This window comes from Eptatretus burgeri, chromosome 1, assembly GCF_056783735.1.
Source record: "Eptatretus burgeri isolate ZD-2024b chromosome 1, Ebu_testis_v1, whole genome shotgun sequence".
In the NCBI taxonomy this organism is placed as follows: domain Eukaryota; kingdom Metazoa; phylum Chordata; class Myxini; order Myxiniformes; family Myxinidae; genus Eptatretus; species Eptatretus burgeri.
Window position 1 is genome coordinate 113,129,191 of NC_140961.1, and position 21,347 is coordinate 113,150,537.

The 21,347-nt window shown below is 42.3% G+C and overlaps 1 protein-coding gene across 4 annotated transcripts in view; it reads left to right on the forward strand.

The window, feature by feature from the left end:
- Nucleotides 1–21,347, forward strand: part of LOC147035205 (venom phosphodiesterase CdcPDE-like) — a 160,915-nt gene that overhangs the window by 35,179 nt on the left and 104,389 nt on the right. For all 4 annotated transcript variants that reach the window (XM_085895297.1, XM_085895287.1, XM_085895312.1 and 1 more), the window contains 4 exons: nucleotides 3,059–3,156; nucleotides 11,291–11,370; nucleotides 11,600–11,719; nucleotides 17,770–17,879. In XM_085895297.1, the coding sequence (XP_085751423.1) occupies nucleotides 3,059–3,156; nucleotides 11,291–11,370; nucleotides 11,600–11,719; nucleotides 17,770–17,879 (408 nt within the window). The remainder of the gene's footprint in view (nucleotides 1–3,058; nucleotides 3,157–11,290; nucleotides 11,371–11,599; nucleotides 11,720–17,769; nucleotides 17,880–21,347) is intronic.

Genomic DNA, 21,347 nt, shown 5'->3' on the forward strand with positions numbered 1-21,347 from the left:
CTTGTTAATATTTTAATTAACAAATTATGGCACGACATGAAAATTACGACATCTTCCTTGCTTTCACTGATGCAAATTGATCGATGATGTGCTCAAAGTCAGTTTTATCAGTTTCTTCTCTTTCTACACTCAGCAGAGCAAGATCACAGAGTCTGCCTTGACCCATGGAGGCTCTCAAATACGAAATTATTAGTTTTAACTTGCTGAATGATCTCTCACAGCTGGCGATGGAAACTGCGATGGCTAGCATTATCTGAATAGCAATGCGAAGATCGGGGAAGACGCTCTCATCTCCATACTGAACAATAAATTTTAGAAGCTTTTCAGGTCTTGATATTTTCATGTTGGCCAGACTTGATGGCAACATTCTGCAATTCAAAATTTCTTCATATAGCTTCTGTCCATCAACATCAGAGCTGTACAATTCGCCCAAATTTACGCATTTCTTCTTTAGATCTTTACTGTTGGCGCCGTAACACAGTCCCTCGACATCGAGAAGGAACCCAAACTTGGCGTCAGTGTCGTGCAAACGAGCAAACCTTTCGTCCATTTCCCTGTGAAGATGGTCGAGTGTTCCCTTCATGACGCTTTCTATTTCCTCCTTGGCTGTTAACCCAGCGTCTCTCGAGTTCTCATCAGCCATTCGTTTCTTTCGTCTCTGACGTCTTTCAACTTCAATATTCCATTCTTGACAGAGACCGAGTCCTGCTCAGTGGCGCCCCCCCCCCCCCACCTTCAAGTGGTGCCCAGGGCATGTGCCATTCCTGCCATACCTTAGGTATGCCACTGGGTGGAGCAAGATGCCCCAGCAGGAAAATTAGGGTGAGATTGTCCCCTATCCACTTTAATACATCCTCTTTGGTCCTTTTGTTTAAGATATTGAATATTTTTTCCTTTTTTAAATTGTGTGCTATTTTGTAAGCCATTGCCTTCTGGTGTGGATCTTCAGGATGCTAAACGTATTGTTGTGGGCCGGGTATCGGCTGCGAACACGACTGCTAGGTGGAGCAGTAGGGTCGGCTCCACCGAACACCCGGAATCTAGATCGTCACCCTCGGATAACTCCGAAGTTACGGGTCCCTTACAGGATCGTGAATCGTCAATAAATCAACCGCGTGGTACAGGGTTATTTGCCAAACTTCAAAATACCTAGAGGCCCACGTGGGTTTTACCGAGTATTCACACCCTCGATGGGGCTCAAACGGGACGAGTCGTTTCCGTGCTCGACCCGTGCGTAACCTGAGCGGATGGTTACCGAGGTCCCGTCGGTCCAAATGCACACAACTACGGCAACAACGGCCTTTTTTATTTCCCCAACATGCATTGTGTTAGACCAATGAAGAAAACACAGAAACGAGCTGATACATTGAACAAATGGATATATATATATATATATATATATATATATATATATATATATATATATATATATATATATATATATATATATATATATATATTTACAATAGGTGGGGAAGGAACACATAAAGGGCAGAGTTATCCGACTATAAGAAATGCAGTATGTACAAGGCAAAAAGCACTTAACAGTTCCTACTTAAAGACGGGCCCACAGACAGATGCCCACCCAAAATAAACGAAATGGACCTTCCCGCCTCGTGCGGTCTTCGACGTCCAGGATCGGTGGTGACTCGAACCCGCAGCTCAATGCCGCTGCAAGCACTGGGTACTGAGGATAGCGTCGGGCTCCCGCACGCTCCTCCTGCACGTGATGAGCCCAAAGCCAGCGACGAGACGAGAGCCGGAAGACCAGCAGCGACACGAGTCCAGAAGACCAGCAGCGACACGAGACCAGACGACCAGAAAAATCCACAAAACTGCGCCATCCCATCTATTTCTTCTCACCCTCGGTCAGGGTGGGGGGAACGCGTCTCACCCATCCGCGCACCTCATTCACCGGGGAAATCCGTCGCCTCTCCATGATTGGTCAGGGGGTGTGCCGGGGCATCTCGATTCCCCTCCCCCAAAGAGGCTTTGCTTCTCTTGGAGCCCGCTCTGCACCCTTTGACCGACATACGGCCACCTCACTCACACCCCCCAGATTTGGCGAGAGAGACGTCAGGTCTTCGTGAACTCCACCCGGGTACATGCTGACACGCACGCGTGCAATGGTGTCGGTGGAGGATGGTGGGAGGAAGAGAAGGCAGGTGTCGTCGGTGTTGTTGTTGTTGTTATAAAAATCCTAACTATCAAAATAACTTCGCAGCACATGTATGTAATTCCCATTAGATACAGGTAGGGGGCCCTAACTAGAAACACACTTATCAAAATAACTAAGCTATGGGGATGGCTGTCTGTCTGTCTGTGTGCACAAGGCTTCCAGAATCGTGACAATATAACTAGGACCAAGGAGAATATTTGGGAAGTTGAGTGGGTGGGGGGATCTTGCCCCACATTTCCTCCCACCTGTCAGGGGCATCATGTTTCACCCCCTTTTCCAGAAAAAAATGTACTTTAAGATATATAATAAGAAGGCTTACACTCTTAAGTATGCTTCTTTATTGTTCTACTTTGTTTTCTCTGCTCTTGCGCTGTGCTGTCCATTAAGGGTGTACAAGCTACCTGTATTGTCATTGTTTAAAAATGAAAAATATTTTGCAGTTTGGAACAGGTTATAGCCTAGCTGATGAAATAATTAACCATTATTTGTATATATGTGAATCCTAAAACGAATTGCACATTCTTGATACCAAGTTAGTCCAAAATCTGTCCATACTATCACAATTGATGGTCATTTGGATGCTTGTGGAGGAGAGAATATGGAGAAGTTGGGATTGTAGAGTGCAGGATGGAAGAAGATTTTGGAACGTTGTTGAAATATTGCCTCTTTGCAAGATGTAGATCATAGCACCTTATGTGTCTCCTTCATGTACAAGATATTCCAAAGGGAAATTAATAAATGTTTGGTGTAAGCATAAGTATCCTCATCACCCTAAAGTCACTTCCCACAGCTCTTCAATTGATGGTATGAAATGTCAATTTGTTGTGATAATTTCGAATGCTTGATATTAAATTCAGAAATGTTCTTACTCCCTTGCAGGTTTGACCGCCAACCATTGATCTTAATTTCTCTGGATGGTTTTCGTGCAGAATATATGAAAACGTGGTACAGCCTCCTGCCACACCTGAACAAACTGCGTATGTCAGACACTCACATCACTGGAAATGCTTCAACACAATATGATAATGATAATGATTTTAAGCTTTGTTCATTGACTTTTGATTGTTTTCCTTACTTCAGCATGAGCCATAAAATGTGATTTTTTTTTTTCAATCACAGAATGTTTCCCACCTAATTATGAACAAACTACTTTTGTAATAAAGTATAGATTGCATTAATGTTCATTATGACGGGGCACTTAATTTTTATGGGGTAGGACGTTAAATTGGGCGTCAGGTCTACCCACATTAGTTGATGGACATTAAAGATCCCCATGGTGTTCTTCACGAAGATGAGGTGAACTAATGCCGGCACCATGGCCAAATTCCTGCCCAAACGATTGCTGGGAAGACGATGGCAAACCACCCAGTCGAACTCTTGCTCAGGAAGCTGCTTCTCCACCACTGACGTTCTGTGACAGAGTATGACGATTATCACAAAGTTGAACAAAACATATCAGCATTGTTAATAACAGCAGACAATCCAGCAAGTTTTTGAACAACAAGGCGAAAATTTAATCAAGAAAAACCTCCATTTAGCATTGCGACCTAAAAATATAATTTCATGGGGTAAAAACAATGGACACTCCAGGGACTTTCATGAAGGAAAGTAGGGAATTTGAAGGAGGCTGGTTTGGGATGGATTAACGGGGGTAGAAAAGATCCAGGATTTAGATTGTGGAAAATAAGAGATGGTGGTGAACGGCTGTTTTGAAGACCTGGAGGGAAGAGTGGGATTGAAGAGATAGTGGGAGTTTGTTCCAAAGGCGGAAAAAAAGAGGACTGAAATAATGAAGGTGAGCAGTGATTCTTGATTTCGGTACTTTTACCAGAAGGGAGTTGCTGGCAGACCTTCAGCGCCTGCGGAAATATGAGTGGGACAGACAGCAGACAGAGCATGGGGTCGAGGCCGGAGAGGAGATGGTAGAAGACAGAAAGACCACTGACCTGCCTGCAGTGAGAGAATGAGAGACCCAAAGACTCAGCCTCATCGCGAGAGATACCAATGATCTTAAATGCCTTGGTTTCCACTGCGTCAAGCCGCCGAGAAAGGTGGGAGGCAGGAGCACCAGCCCGTAGGGGTGAGCAGTACTCCATGAAGCTGTGGATGAAGGCTTTGTAGGTGGACAGGAGCTCAGGTGTACCAAGGAATGACTTTGCACGATAGAGAAGACCCAATTGGTGACTGGCTTTGGAGGCTAGCTTGGAGATGTGGCTTTCCCAGGAAAGATCACAGCAGAGAGGTAGGCCCACAAGTTTGAATGAAAGGACTTCTTCAAGAGGATTGTTGAGAAAGTATATGGGGGGTGTTGGGGGTGGGGGGGCTGGGGTTCCAGACTGTCCTTTTGAAGAGACATTGAGTGTGAGATTTGTCAGGTTTGAAAGACATATTCCACGTGTTTGACCAGCTTGTGATTTTATCCAGGTCTGCAGAGAGTGAAGAGGATGCTGATTGCCGAACTGAGGGATGACAGCTGGTACGGCAGAGGGTGGAGTCATCAGTAAAGAGATAAGGAGGATTTTCCAAAGAATTGGAGAGGTCATTGATGAAACGAGAAAACGTACTGGGCCCAGGACACTGCCTTGAGGAACTCCAGCCTGGACACGAATAGGAGATGAGAGAATTCCATGAAGAGCCACATGTTCACAGCGACAGCAGAGGAAGTTCACAAGCAATGAGTGGAGATGACCTTGGATACCATTGGAAGAGAGTTTGGTGAGCAGGGAAGGTTTCCAGACTGTATCGAAAGCACACAATATGTCCAGGGAGATGGCTTTGATTTCATGGCTGGCATTGAGGACCTCCATCCATTGTTGGAAAAGCAGGAGCAGCAAGTCCAGTGTCGAGTGATCTGGTCTGAATCAAAATTGATCATCGGAAATCAAGCTATTAGAGAGGAGGAAGGATTTAATGTCGGAAGCGATGATGGATTCCATTACCTTGCTTATGATTGGGAGAAGGCTGATTGGTCTGTAGTTGTAGGTATTTGTTTTTGCACATTTTTTAGGAAGATCAGTAATGTTAGCTGATTTCCAAGCAGATGGTAGATGACCTTGAGTAAATGAGAGGGTGAGTATAACAGAGAGAGGATGAGCAAGAACAGCAGATAAGGTTTTTAGGACATGTGTCTGATGCCGTCTGGACCGGTTGCAGAATCAGAGTCGAGGTTTGACAGCAAAATCTCCCCCTTTGACATCTCCCCAAGAGAAAAGAACACAGAGTCCAGGAACAGTTTGGTGTGGCTGGGTAAGGTGGGTACAGAAAGTGATGTATTAGGGACACAGTATTTGGAAGGAAACACAGAGGTTAGGCATTCAGCCCTTTCACGTGCAGTGACAACAGTACGGCCATTTGAGGTAAGAGAGCCGATAGGGGATACAGGGGGGACATACACCAGAAACAGACCTAACCAGATTCCACCAGGATTTGGAGGAGGGAGGCAGGTTTGTGAGTTAAAACTTGAGAATAGAAAAATGTTGTTTTCTGGCTGTCCTCCGGGTCGACACACACTTGTTCAGAACTTTGTGGAAGGAAATGAGATTGCCTTCAGTTCGATTTGCCTTCCATGAGGTGAAGCGAAGGTGTTTCAGGACAACAGTCTCGCACAAGCTTCAGTGTACCATGGGTGGGAGGAAGGGTAGGACAACTGACGACGACATGGGATAAATCTGTGCATGAGAGTGAGAGCAAATTTCTCTGGAAGAATTTCCAGGATGAGTTGATTTCAGTGAAAGTAGAGATGGGAGACCAGTCTAGAAGTTTGATGGCTGCTTGAAGTCCTTGCCAGTCGGCCTGAGTGAAATGCCAGACTCAACGGTGCTGAGGTGGTTCTCTAATAACAGCTAGAGAGATGTCTACTTTGACAAGGACGTGGTCATAAGAACCGATTGGAGCAAAGGAAGAACAGCAGATATTTTATGGGGAATTGGTCAAAATCAGATCCAGAAGAGATGGAGTACCGTTGGTTGAGATCCTGGTCGGGAAGTTGACAGATTGTGTCAGTCCCAATAAGTCACAGAAGTCTTTTACTGAAGAGCTATGGCAGGTGAGAGAGTGGTACTAACCCACACCAATACAGAGCCTCTCTGGATCTTTACTTTTTGCCAAAAACAACAAAAGAAAAAGAACCGTTAGTTTTATTGGTCTATTATAGTTCTATTAAAGATGATAGGTTAACAATTCAACATTGAGAATCCGTGCTGCCCAAGCCATGGTCTCCCACCGGCCAAGCGTCCATAGCGACGTTTCTTTTTGATCCTTCAATGTTGGCTCTTCCTATCATTGTGAAGCAGAATTCGCCAAGCGTTGGATTATTCACCCACTAACAGGGAACGTGACCTGGATATTTTGAGGTATGTTGGGACGTTTTCAGACTTTGTATCGTCATTTTAATGAGTGTTTAAAGAAATCGCGGCTTCATGGCCCGGAGCACCACGCCTCGGATAGTGTTAGGCCGCAATGGCTCGGGGCCCCTTTAGTGACCAAAATAGTTATTTCACCTTTCTAAGTTATATCGCCGGATGCCTGATGTTATTACCTGCACGATGATGTGTGTGTTTAATTTTTGCGACTTTGCACCGTCGAGTTATAATCCAATAAAATATTTCGCGGCCTGGTATGCTGATTGAGATGGTGGAGCTTGTGCAGGATGACGCGGTTTCACTCTACCAACTCGCACGAACAAACGGAAAGATATTTTGTAATTCTGTTTTCATATTTCGCAGTCGATAATAGTGGCCTAAATCCCAACTTTGAAAAGCGGGTGAAAATCGAGGGAAAGTTGGTATTTTGGCGACTAAATTAGCTTTGAATACTTGGGAAACATAAAATAAAATGCACTAATTCACTCGCTTTTGCAGCGGTTAATGTAAATAATTTTTTCATTGGTACTTGGACTTAGGGGAGGTATAGACCGACAAAACGAGAGGTATCATTCGGTCATCGGACTTATGAGGATTAAATTATAGATTTTAAAAGGTAGCTCTTGAAAAATATGCAAAATTCACCAAAGCGGTTCGGACAAACGAACGGAAAATTATTTTTGAATTCTGTTCTCGGATTATACAGTATCTATAGGGTTGTAATGAGATTACCTCGAAAATCCGATTAAAAAAGGCTTAGACTTAGTAGCTTAGCCGCGGCTTGCAATTTTTACTAGGAAAAATAACGTTCCGGAAGGAATTTCTCTTCCGCCATCATCCGAATAATTTTCCGTTTGCACGAGGACAAAGACGAAGGATAGACCGACAGAATAAGGATAAAGGATAGACCGAATAAAACTGCCCTGTTATGCAAAAATAACCCTTATAATTCACATGTCAAAATTTATTCAACTGAAATGTAATTCCCTTCTCGTTTCATAGAGGATATGGATATCAGAAAGTTTTTCGCGACAGCATCAAGTAGCACATCCCCGACCACTCTCCTGGAGCAATCAAGTTCCCATAAAGAGGTGGACGATTCAAAGGAGAAGATAGCAGAAAAGAGTGCATGTGTGAGTACTCGGCCTAAGGCCAAAAAAAAAAAATGTTGCATTGGCGTAACCCGCCCGACCCTAAAAATTCCGCCGACCCTACGTTTTTTTTTTTGTTTTTTTGCAATCGAAAAATTTTGCCGACCCTATTTTATTGCTATTTTTGTTGTTTTGCTATCGTTTTCAAGTATCTTGTTGATTGCGATCGTGATCGCAAAAACTCGGAAGTGTTTCGGACAGAACCCACCGACAAAAAGGGTGGTACTCGAGCCGGGGGAGATTTTGGGAGGGATTTATTAGGAAAAAAAAAAAAAAGATCCCGACCGACCTACCCTATTTTTCAGTGACCCGTTACGCCAATGCAACATTTTTTTTTTTGGGCCTAATTTCCCAGATCAGCCTTTTCAACCTGATGATGTCAGTTGTATCCCAGTCCAAATACTGCCAAACCAAAAGTTTTGAAGTTTCAACAACAGTGGTTCAAAGATTTTCCGTGGCTTCATTTTGATCAGAGCATCGGCGGTGTACTCTGTCACATCTGTACGGACGCTTCTCGTGAAAAACTTACCGAACTTGCCCGCTGTGCAGAAGACGCATTTGTCTCAAAGGGCTTTCGGAACTGGAAAAAGGCTACAGAAAAAAAATCAGACAGCACGAATGATCAAACACACATAGGCTTGCCTCTGAAAATCTGAAATGTCGCAGAAGTCAACCTGGTGTCCATGTGCAGCTGAGCAGCAAACTGCTGGAAGAGCAAAGATCTGCACAGTCAGCACTTATGAAAATTATCACCTCACTGCAATATTTAGCCTGACAAGGTTTTGCAATTCGTGGGAAGGATGCCTCTGAAGGGAATTTCAAAATGCTCTTACAGTTATGGGCTGAGGATGAAATAAACCTCAAGACATGGCTGTCAACGAAGACGACGTTCACAAGTGGAGAAATTCAGAACGAAATTCTACAGTTGATGAGTCAGCCATCCTCAGAAATATCTGCAGTAACGTGAATGAAATGTCCACTCAGTTCGGACTCGTAACTGATGGAATGCAAGATATTCAGGGTAATGAGCAGGAGTCGGTGTGTGTGTGCTATGTGACGGATTCCTTTGATGTTCAAGAAGATCTCATCGGCCTCTACCATGTATCGTCAACAACAGGAGTATCACTTTGTAAGATGCTTCAGGATGTCCTAATTCGGTGTCAACTCCCTATTGAACACCTTAGAGCGCAGACTTACGATGGGGCAAGCAACATGTCCGGAAAGTACAAGGGCTGTCAAGCACAGCTAAAAAAACTCCAACAGCTGGCCAATTATGTTCACTGTGGAGCTCATGTCACCCAACTCATTACAACCAAAGTCCTACAAACTGCACCGTTCATAAGAGATGCCCTTGATTATGTCCAGGTACTCAGCAACATCTACAACAACTCTGGAAAATTCAAGCATCTGTACTTGAATATCCACGCTGATGATGCCGACACTCCTTGCCCTAGACGCCTGAGGCCAATTTGCCCGACGCGTTGGCTAACTCGTTCTCCTGCTGTGAAATCGATATTGGATAACTATGAAGAGGTACTGGATGCCCTTCAACAAGCAAGTGATGACTTTGGTACGAACACTGCATCGCGAGCCAACGGTATTCGAAGCTGTCTTTCATCAGGAAAGTCTGTTCTCGGTCTGTTTGCATCATTGCCTCTTCTCCGATCCCTTGAATACCTGAATAAGGCACTTCAGGGTTCACAAGTTACCGTCTCTGGTATGCTTACTGCTGCAAAGGTAACTGCACAGAATCTCCAATCTCTCCGTACCGACCAGACGTTTAAGGAGGTTTTCGAAGCAGCACAACAGAAGCTCCAGCACTGCCAACTAGATCCAGTGACCCTCCCTCTTAAGTGCAAGCTTCCGAAGAGACTTGATGGAGGCATGCAGGAATACACTGCCAATTCTGCAGATGAGGTATACGGAGTTGAATGTTTCAGTCATCGACTGTGCCTCCGAGAACTTGAACGAGTACTTCACATCAACCAACCTCATGGCGTGTAGGGACTTGGATGAAATGCTCCTGTCTGGGTCATTCAAACCACAAATAGTCCGCAAATATCCCAAACTGTCGGATTCCCTAGAGCAAGACCTTGGCTTCTTTCGTAACCAGTTCAGTGGTTCATCTGTTGAGGATTACCGTAAGATATTTGTAGACATGGTACCGGAAGTCTGTCAAATGTTCCCACAGGTAGAACGTTTGCTTTGGCCTCTATTGGTTTCCCCAGCAAGTTCATGCGAAGCAGAATGGTCATTCAGCACACTCAGACGTATGAAGACTTGGTTACGTTCCACAATGACCCAACAATGCCTCAACCATCTCATGATCTGTCATCTTCACCAAGATCGTCTGACTGCACTTGACCCTCCAAGACTGCTACAAAGTTTTTAACTGGATCGGCAGACGAGAGGGTTAATATTTTTGCCAAGCTTTAAGGTAAGTTGACCATACTCGTGTAATATCAATTTGTATGTCAGTCTAGTTTTCAGTTTATGTTTAGTGAATCAGTTCAAGGGTCGTGAGAAGGAGGCTTGATATACAATTCTTGATTACATTCTTTGACATGTGTATGATTAATTTCGCTCCGTCAGCTTACATTTGATAAAAAGATGGTCGATAGATGGTCAGATTAATTTAAGGGATTTGTGTGATCAGAAGGCAGCATGTCAACGAGCGTTTAAAATCAATAATTTGCAAGGATAGACTTGCTGTGTCCACACCAGCACGAAGTGGGCTTCGTGAGCTGGACTTGCAATGTCCCCCCCCCCCCACACTTTTCAAAAGCAATCGACGCCCATGGTTGGGAGGGATATAAGGAGGGTGTAGGGAAAAGTGGTAAAAATAAAAACTGACGAGCCAGGAGGTGACGATGGTTCGTGGGCATTATTGAACAATGCCACAATAGGTACAATTGAGTTAGTGGAAGCTTTTGAGGAAGCCCTACCATAAAAACCTCTTCCCTCAAAATTGACCAAATAAAATCGGATTTTTTATATGTTGTACTTATGTACATTACGCACAGCTCCTAGGAAATGAAATTGCGAGAAAAAAATCGAGAAAAAAGTTAAAGTGGGCGTTGCTCTGCCCACAAGGTGTGTGGGATGCCCCTCATACAAAAAGACACAACTAGACCATGATATCTAGCTTGTGTCCAAGTTTCATCAAGATCGCATCAAACGTCACGGAGCTATGCTCTGGAGAGAGTCACAAACAGATAGACAGACACAACGAAAATAGTGGTCATTGCTGGTGCCTGCGAACCAATGATAATGAGAAAATACAATAAACACAATCGTGCACATAAACGGGAGGAAGGGGAGGCCTCAAGGATACCCGACATGAAAAGATGACGAAAACTCAACAATTATCACAGGTTTTAACAAGACTGAATTCGGAACACAGTAAAAACAGAGATAACAAAATAACAGCAAAAACGCAACAAAAACAACCAGAAAACTTATCTTTGAGAAAGTTGGCAGAGACCCTGAATAGGAACCGCCACCTTCGGTCGAGATCCAGAACGTGAAGTCAAATTGTGTTTTTAGTTATTTTGTATATTTAGTCATTGTTTATATGTTCTTTTCACCATGTTTGGCAGGAGAGTGTGGAACATCTGCGCCTTACATGAAAGCAGTTTACCCAACCAAGACCTTTCCAAACCATTACAGCATCGTCACTGTAAGTCAAATGTCAGACACCATGATTATCCTTCTGTTGTTCATCGTGAACATCCATTTTTGTATTAACACTGTTTTAAAATATTTTGTGTGTAAAGGCACTGCTAAGTCAAAAGTTCTTAAAAACACTAGTATTAAGAAGCATTTTTATATGATAAAAGCTTTTGTGTATCACAAGGTGGCATGGTATCAAAGTCACCATTGAAAGATCTTTCTCCTTTCTTGAACAGGGTCTTTATCCAGAATCACACGGCATTGTGGCCAATAGCATGTATGATGTGGAGTTTGACGCTCATTTCAAACTGTCTAGTCCTGAGAAAAACAAGCCTCGCTGGTGGGGAGGACAACCGGTCAGTTTAAGCACAACATAATCAACAATTTACTTTTACCTAAAGTCTGTGATGTGATATGTTGTGCAAGTGGAATAAAACGGCTTTGGGAATTTCTGGTGGAGCATACAATCTCAGGACCTAAATCAACCTGTTCCTGATTTAGAAATCTGTGTTGAGAATTAAACCAAATGCATAACAGGTAACCTATGAGTAAAAGAAATTGAACTTTATTAAATTAAACATACCTCCTGTTAGAATATAATGTAAGGAATCAAACCACTATTAATACAACTTCTGTCGTGACTTAGCCCTCTGACTGGTGCTGGCTTTAAATCAATAAATTGTTTTTCAGATATTCTTTGTATTTCTTATGACATTGTCTTCGGCTCGTGGAGATGTGACACAAATTACTTGTACTAATGTAGACAAATACATGATACATCACTGGACTTGACTTCAGACAAAACGCTGCTGAGTTTGGGGGAAGTAACGGAATTTCCCGGAGTACTCTGGGTACCAGCGATGCCAGATTTATAATGTCGTTTGCTCCCTGCAATCAGCAGGGCAATTAAGGATAAATTTTCTTCTCCTCATGGGATGACAACACACGAGGTTTGTTCGTGCTCTATCCTCTAAATGCTGAGCATCAAGTGAGGAAACAGCGTGTCCAATTTTTAGTGTTTGGTATGACTCAGCCAGGATCAGAAATTGAAGCCAGGATCAGAAAAACGGAAAGGATCAGAACTTCTGAGGTTGGCAAAATGAGTTCCAGCTTACTGGTAACAGGGGCACAGCATCAGTGGCACAGCTGCACCCCCAGAAAAATGATGCAGCCAAACAACGACAAGCTGTATACAAATAAATAAAATGCACAACAATATAATGCACACAACTATCTGGATGATTATACGAATATATTTATTATAAACAACAAATATCATTTGATTTTAGTTTAAATGTGTCACCAAAGATTGTGCTGGACATGTCAACCAAATTCCCAGTTTACGTGCACCATTCGATCCAGTTTGCAACTAACTGGTCATCAATGACCGTAATACCTGCACACTTGAGGAAGATCGGTTTTGCACAACACTTGTATCCATGTGAATCACTCCAACAAGGTGCTATTCTCTGGTCACATGGCAGGAATTACACTCATTCCTGATGAAAACTACTCGATATTAAATTTTTGTATAATATCCACAATGACAATGGTACATCACATATTGTGTGAAGGTATCCAATGACGCAGCTTCTAACATTGAAAGCTCATCCTTTAACCAAGAATCCTTAAACCCGCACATCAGAAGAATAGACTGTCTTCAAAGACGACAAGATCTGCATGTGCAGCCACTGCATATTGACAGATTTCCAGAATAAGACAATCACAGCACTTTCGTGGAAACCAACCTCAAAGTGCAGTTCAACAAAGAAAACGTGAAACCAGGAGTGGCCAGAAGCAGCTCTCTCGACGTTTCAATCCTCAGATTCTTCAAAAGTGCAGTTTTGCAGGAGTACAACATATTTGAGAGGATTCTGAAGAAAAAAAGACTTGGCTAAGGAATTCCATGGATGAATATTGACTTGCAGACCTCGCACTCAAAGCAGTTCAATCAAAATGTTCCAGTTGATGTTGACCAAGTACATGTACCGACCCGTAACATGGTTTTCATTTGTTGGGATAAGTACTGTTAATGGTCTGGTGAGGATTCATCCTTGTCCCTTATTACAGTACAATCCTTATCAGGGCAGGATTTAGGAGCAAGTGACACAGGCGACTAGACTACCTGGGGCATTGGGCTCAGGTGGGGTGCCGGCAGCAAGGTTCTGCGTGCATCTGCCACAAAGTTATAACAAGGATATGTGATGCAGGAGGAGGCCATTCAGCCCATCATACCTGTGCTACACCAACAGGAAATTTAATTAACCTGTCAAGTCATTGACTTAATTACCCTCGCTGAAGGAGAGGGTATTGCATTTGGGTCCGTTTGTTACTTGCAAAATCTTCGATTTTTCAAGTATATTGGTTAGTCGATTTTGATATTCTGTCTGTCTGTCTGTTTCTCAATCGCCTACGGGTCACAATTTAAAACTGATCTTCACGAAAATTCACCAAGTTGAAGAGGTGGTTTTTACTGAGAAGCAGATTGATTTTGAGGTCAAAGGTCATCTTGAGGTCAGATTTCTAAAATCGTTATCTTTTCATCCCATTAACTTGAAATTTGAACAGGATTTGTATATTGCATCACTGAATGGGAAAACCAACTATTTTTGAGATCAAAAGGTCAAAGGTTAGCTCAAGGTCAAACTTCTAAAAGCATCAATTTTCATCTGAAAAATCTTCAATTTTCATCCGATTGACTTGAAACTAAACAGCAATTGCATAGTGCACTACTGAATTGGGAAACCAACTACTTTTGAGATCAAAAGGTCAAAGGTCAACTCAAGGTCAAACTTCTAAAATCATCAATTTCAATCTGAAAAAATAATCAGTTTTTATCGAATTGACTTGAGCTTTGATTAAGATTGTCAATTTTAATCGAAATTAAATGGACAATTTGATGTATCCCTGGCAAACTTTGGAGAGGGGGTCGATTTTGCAAGTATCGTGCTCTGCACGACATCTTTTTCTTGCTATTCTGTCTGTCTGTTTGTCTGTTTAATCGTCTGCAGGTCACAATTTTAAACCGATCTTCATGAAACTTCACCACATGGTGGAGATTGTCATAAGTAAGAAGTGTATTTTTTTGAGGTCAAAAGATCAACATTGGCCCAAGGTCAACAATTGAGGTGGTATTTCTAAAATCCAAAATTTTCAGCCGATTGATTAGAAATTTGAAGAAGATATATGTTTCAGGTCACTGAATTCAACCAGCAAATTATTTTTAAGGTCAACATAAGCCCAAGGTTAATGATTAAGGTGGTATTTCTAAAATCCTCAATTTTTACCTCATTGATTTGAAATTAGAGGAGGATTTGCAAATCAGGTGACTCAATTCGACCACCAATTATTTTTTTCGGTAAACATAGGCCAAAAGGACATCGGCTGAATTTCTAAAATCGTCAATTTTCATCTGATTGACTTGCAATTTGAAGAGGAGTTGCGGATTTGGTCATTGAATTCAACCACCAATTATTTTTGAGGTCAAATTTGTTTTATGGATTTTGCAAGTATCGTGCTCTGCATGACCTCTTCTTCTTCTTCGTTTCTTTGTCTGTTTGTTTGTTTGTTTGTTCGCAAAGAACTTTCGTGTTTTTCTCTGCAACCACTTGTCGGATTGAGACAAAATTTTCAGCATTGGTGCGACTACTCATGTAAAATGTTTTATTGATAATTACAGCTTCATACGTCATGTATTGTGGCAGCCATGTTGGAAAAACGGGAAAAAAACTTTGGGCCTCTATCTTCGAAACTGCACCAAGGAAAACATTGAAACTTGGGACGTTGCAAGTACTCCTCATAGGGAATGAGTGTGATTTTTTTTTGAATGAAATCATAGATTCTTTCATTATGACGTCATAATTGCATATGTAGAATGCTCCATCTGATCAGTATGGAAAATTTTGAGGGTCATATGGGGATAAAATGGTCCACAAAATGTTTTTTGATGATGTCATCCGGTCACGTGATTTGGCAGCCATATTGTTTTTGTTTTTTTTAACCTTCAAAAATCTTCTCTGAAATGGCTGAACCAGTCATCACTGCCAGCATTTATAAAGTGGCAGATCTAATTACGTCTCATTATTTATGTAACACATCAGTACACAAAGATCACACAACACACCACACAAAACAAGTCCTGGCGATGCTCTGCAATCTCTGCTTGTCTTTTTCTTGTTTCATTTTGGGAATGGGGGGAGGAAATGGGAAGACAAAAGTGTGGCAGGCTCAGGAATATCACTGGGACCAGGAAGTTAAAAATGAAACGAGAATGGCACTCGATGGAGCGCATACCTCTGCCAGGCTGAATAGTGTACATTTTTTTTATCCGACTGATGGGCCGGATCCAGATCTTCACCAAAATCAAATCAATTCATCCTTGTCGCACTCCCAACTTGCCCATCAAGTTTCGTCCTAATCTGTCCACAGCGTTTTGAAATATCCTGTTCACAGACAAACAGGGGTGCAAACATAACCTCTTTCCATCTTCAGTTGCAGAGACGGAGGTAATAAACTTTTAACTTTTTTGTGGGCAGGAGGTGGGGGAGGTTGTGGCGGGGGGGGGGGGTCGCACCTGTCCCCTTTTTCAGTTCCCATTGCTTCCTAAATGCAAAACCTTCCTCCCTACACCATTCTTCCAACCATATAGGTTAGCATCTGTTACTTTGATCATAAATTATATTCCATTAAATAATCTTGGACAAACACCAGAAAACATTACCTCACAACTCTGTTTTCTGCTGCTTACCCAATATCCTGTATCTATTCTTCAAATGCTCCAAGTAAATATTCCCAACATAATTTGCTCCTTGGTGTACCACAAACAACGTCTTCTTACCGTGATTCGCTACAATATCATTTAACGTTCATTCATTGTCCCTAACTCCTGCTCCTTCAAAACTACACAGAACTCTATGTTTACGATTCTTCCTGCAGAATGAACAATCTACATATTTAATAATTTAATCGCCAACAAAAACTGTCTCCCTGGCCTAATTTCTGCACCCACTCCACTGCCTGCACATGCTACCTCCTCACCATTGCCTACTCTCACTACCACCAAACCACTGCCTCCCCTTGCTACCCCCTCACTACTCCCTCAAAAGGTATTAAATAATTGAAGAAATGGAGAGGATTCACCGAAGATGCCCCTTGTCTGGGGCGTCATTTCATCTCGGGTTGGCCCTGGTCCTTTTGCTACTTCCCATACTTCATTAATTAACTTGTTTCAGTTTGCCTGATTCATATTTTGTAAAAACAAATTACTATACAAATTTCGCATTCACATCCTTTTATACTCAAACCAAACACAACATTCCATGTGCAGGTAAAACATTGTTTCGAGTACTTGAACTCAATAGCATACACCTTTCAAGAGATAATATCGGTTATTTAATTTCCACAACGATAATGCAGAGAGAACGGCTCACTTTACATTGTCATGCAATAGACAACATGCTTTGAGATGCAGCATCTCATCAGAATTGCACTTTTGGACAAATTTGACAAAACTCCATGCAGATATCTGATATGTCAGAGAAGAGCAATCAATACTCCCATTAAAATAACAGTAATTATAATAATAATAATAACAATAGCTAGAATGGTGCTTGGTAGAGCAAATACACCTGCCAGGCTGAACAGTTTATGTTTTGTATCCCACTGATAGGCTGGATCTGCATCTGAACCAGAAACAAATTATAATAAGCTTGTTCTTGTCACCTACCCAAGTCATCCACCAAGTTTTGTCATAATCCGTCTATAACTTTTTTTTAAATAATGTACTATATATCGTTTTTTAAATGGTGAAGAATCGCTTGAAACATTTTGAGTATTCGGATTCAGATCTTCAGCAAAATCGAAACAATGTGTGCTTGTCGCACACCCAACCTTTCCACCAAGTTTTGTCCGAATCCATCCATAACTTTTTGAGATATCCTGGCCGCAATGAGACAGACAAACAAACAAACAGGGGTGAAAACATAAACCCCATCCACCTTCGGTGGCAGAGGTAACAGTAATGATAATAATAGTTTGAGTTCCATTGCAAGGAACTTCAACATAGGAGGAGCCCTTAAGCCCATCACAGCCTGTACTATTATTACTAATTTATGGTTCTTTGTCCATGCTTGATCCTTTTTAAATGCTGAGCATCAAGTAAGGAAGCAGCACATACCATTTTTAATCTTTTGAATGACTCATTGGGGATACAAACCTCTGACCTCCAAGACTCAGAGAGCAGACACACCAAACATTATGCCACCAAGGCTGGTTTCATGTTCAATGCAATGATCCCTTTCGATACTTAGAGAGTTTCAACTGATCTGTTATTAAAATGAACATTTTTTCATACTTCTAAGTATGTCATGGTGGTGTATTTCATGTGATTATGGTCTGGTTTATGCAGATTTGGTTGACAGCTGAATCCCAGGGTGTGAAAGCTGATACATTCTTTTGGCCTGGAAGTGGTGTACCCATTAACAATACTCATCCATCCAAATGGAAAGCATATAATGGGTAGGTATATGCCATTTTAAGTTCTGCAATGCAAAACTTTATCCTCACTGTACTCTGCAGATTACAGCAAAAGCATTCCTGTTTTCAGGAATCTATAGAACTGCATTTCATGAAAAACAAGGAAATAAGACATAAAATGTCAAAGTCCCATTGGTTTAGTAATTTTGCTGCACGGAGTTAGACTAGCCTATATTTATTTACAACTAAAATGGGTGCCAGTCTACCAGTCTTTGATTAGATCACAAAATAAAGTGAGGTACATATGTATGCCGCCATGCACTGTGCTTGTGCCAAGTTTGAACAAAATCGGACAATGCATTTCTGAGAAATGGTCGGGTCACATTTAAGTAACAAAATGGCTGCCTGTCGGCATATTGGATCTGCTCTCGAAAACAAAAATGACGAGCTTATGGAAGCCATGATTGTTTATCTGTTTGCTAAGTCTGAACAACATCGCTAAATGAATGTCCGAGAAATGGCAGAGGACGTGTTTAACTTCGGGTTTTTATTTACAACTAAAATCATCACCAGTCAGCCATCTTGGATCTGATCTCAATAAAAAAAAACATGATGCAAATATGTAAGCAATCATTCCTTATCCGTGTACCAAGTTTGAACAACATTGGTAAACGAATGCCTGAGAAATGTTCGAGGATATGTTCAACACGCGTTTTTTTAAGACATGTTTTTTAAAAATTAAAATGGCTTCCAGTCAGGCATCTTTGATCATGTCGTGAAACAAAATGATGTGCACATGTATAACATCATGTGTTGTCTTTGTGTCAAGTACAAATAAAATTGGTCCATACATGTTCGAGATATGGTTGCGGCCGCACACTCACGCACCCACGCACGGATACGAAAATCGAGACCAAATCAATAAGCCCCCGTTTCGGACTAACTCTAACAGCGGCTAAAAACTAACATTTCCAGTAATGTCCGATTGTTTTCTTTTCATTTTAATACTGGTGAAAAGTGGCTGTTTGTACTGAAACTTGGATGTTAAAGATCCCTTTGTAACCTGGCTTCAAGGGCAAGCCTTGCAGCCTCTTACCAATTTCAAGGCCCTCATTATAATTCAGACTTGAGCTTAATCCTTCCTGCTCATTCAGACTCTTACCAGTCCTTAAGATTTTTTTTAACTTTTTCGTCGAGTCACGAGTATCCTGGATGAGCCTCAAATATATATTGATGAAGTTCAAAACCTTTGGCGTCGTGTACAAATTATGAATACATTGAAATATTTGATTTTGCATACATCATATGGAAATGCATGCTGATCCTTTGACATTTTAAATGAGAAAGCATCTCAAAATGCTTTCTTCTGTCAACTTCTGTGATCTGTTAATTTCCCGACACGGATCTCAGCCAACGGTACTCCATGTCTTCTGGATTTAATTTTGGACCAATTTCTCAGAAAATGTCTGCAGTTCTTTTTTCTGCTCCAATCAGTTCATCTGACCATATGCTTGTTAAAACGGTCATGTCTCTGGCCATTATTAGAGAAACACCTCAGCACCGACGAGTCTGCAATTTCACTCAGGATGACTGGCAGGGTCTTCAAGCAGCAATCAAGCTTCGAGACTTGTCTTCCATTTACACTCTCTCTCTCTGATTTTTTGGATTTTTTTTGTATACCTTGTCAAGGCTCATATGAGAGCTAACACACAATGCACAGCAAGGGGGGTATGACAAAAGAGGGGTGGGAGTGGGAAGGATAAAACAGTGGGGAACAGAGACATTAGGAGATATGTCAAAGGGAGAGGGATGTGGTGGGGAACATGGGGTATACAAGATGGACATTTCAGAGACTTTCAGGAAGGAAAGCAGGGAAATTGAAGGGAGTGGGTTTGTGGTGGAATAACAGGGGTAGAAAAGATCGGATTTGGATGGGGGATGATAAGAGGTGGTGGTGAATAGCTGTTTTGAAGGCCTGGAGGGAAGAATGGGATTGAACAGAGTGAGGGAGTTTATTCCAAAGGTAGGAAAAAAGAGAAATGAAAGAGTGAAGGTGAGCAGTGATTCATGATTTTGGTAGTTTCCCCAGAAGGGGGTTGCTGACGGAACTTGAGAGCCCTGTAGAAATGTGGTGGGGACAAATCGCAGACAGAGCAGGGAGGCGAGACCGGAGAGGAGACGGTAAAAGACAGAAAGACTACCGACCTGCCTGCGGTGAGAGAGTGAGAGGCCGAAAGACTCACCCTCATCGCGGGAGATACCAATGATCCAAAATCATTTGGTTTCCACAGCGTGAAGCCGAGAAAGGTGAGAGGCAGGAGCACCAGCTCAAAGGGGAGAGAAGTACTCCATCAGGCTCCGGATGAAAGCATTGCATGTGGTCAGGAGCTGAGGTGGGCCGAGGAAGGACTTTGCACGATGGAGGATTCCCAGTCGGCGATTGGCTTTGGAGGCGAGGTTTGAAATGTAGCTTTCCCAGGAAAGATCATGGCAGATAGTGAGACACAGAAGCTTGAAAGAAAGAAATTCTTCCACAGGATTGTTGAGAAAGTGGATGGGGGGGGGAGTTCTAAACGGTCCTTTCGGAAAGACATAGTGAGAGTATGAGATTTGTCAGGATTGAAAGACATGTTCCATGTTTTGGACCAGTTTGTGATTTTATTATGATCTGCAGAGAGTGAAAAGCTGCTGTTTGCCGGTCTGAGGGATGAGAAATGGTACGGCAGAGGATGGAGTCATCAGCAAAGAGAGTAGAAGAGTTCATTGATGAAAACCAGAAAAAGAACAGGGCCCAGAACGCTGCCTTGAGGAACTCCAGTCTCGACAGGACGAGGGGATGAAAGAACTCCATTTAGGGCCGCACGTTGGCTGCGACAGGAGAGGAAGTCTGTGAGCCATGAGTGGAGATGACCTTGTATACTCTAGGAAGAGAATTTGGTGAGCAGGGCAGGGTGCCAGACCATGTCAAAAGCACATGATATGTCTTGGGATATGGCTCTGATTTCATGTCTGGCATTGAGGACCTCCATCTTTTGTTGGGAGAGCAGATGCAACATATCCTGGGTGGAGTGACCTGGTCTGAAACTAAATTGAGGATAAGAAATCAAGCCATTGGAGAAGAGGAAGGATTTAATGTCTGAAGTGATGATGGATTCCATAACCTTGCTGATGATTGGGAGAAGGCTGATTGGTCTGTAGTTCCAGGGATCTGTTTTTGCACCTTTTTATGAAGGGGAAGTAATGTTTGCTGATTTCCAAGCAGATGGCAGATGACCTTGGGCAAATGAGAGGGTGAATAGAACAGAGAGAGGGTGAGCAAGATCAGAGGAGCAGATTTTTAGGACACGTGGGCTGATGCCGTCTGGACCAGTTGCAGATATCAACTCATCCTGGGAATTTTTCTGAAGAAATTTGCTCTCTCTCATGCACAGATTTATCCCATCTCATTTTCAGGTGTCCTACCCTTCCTCCTGCCCATGGTACACTGAAGATTGTGGTGGGGCAGTTGTC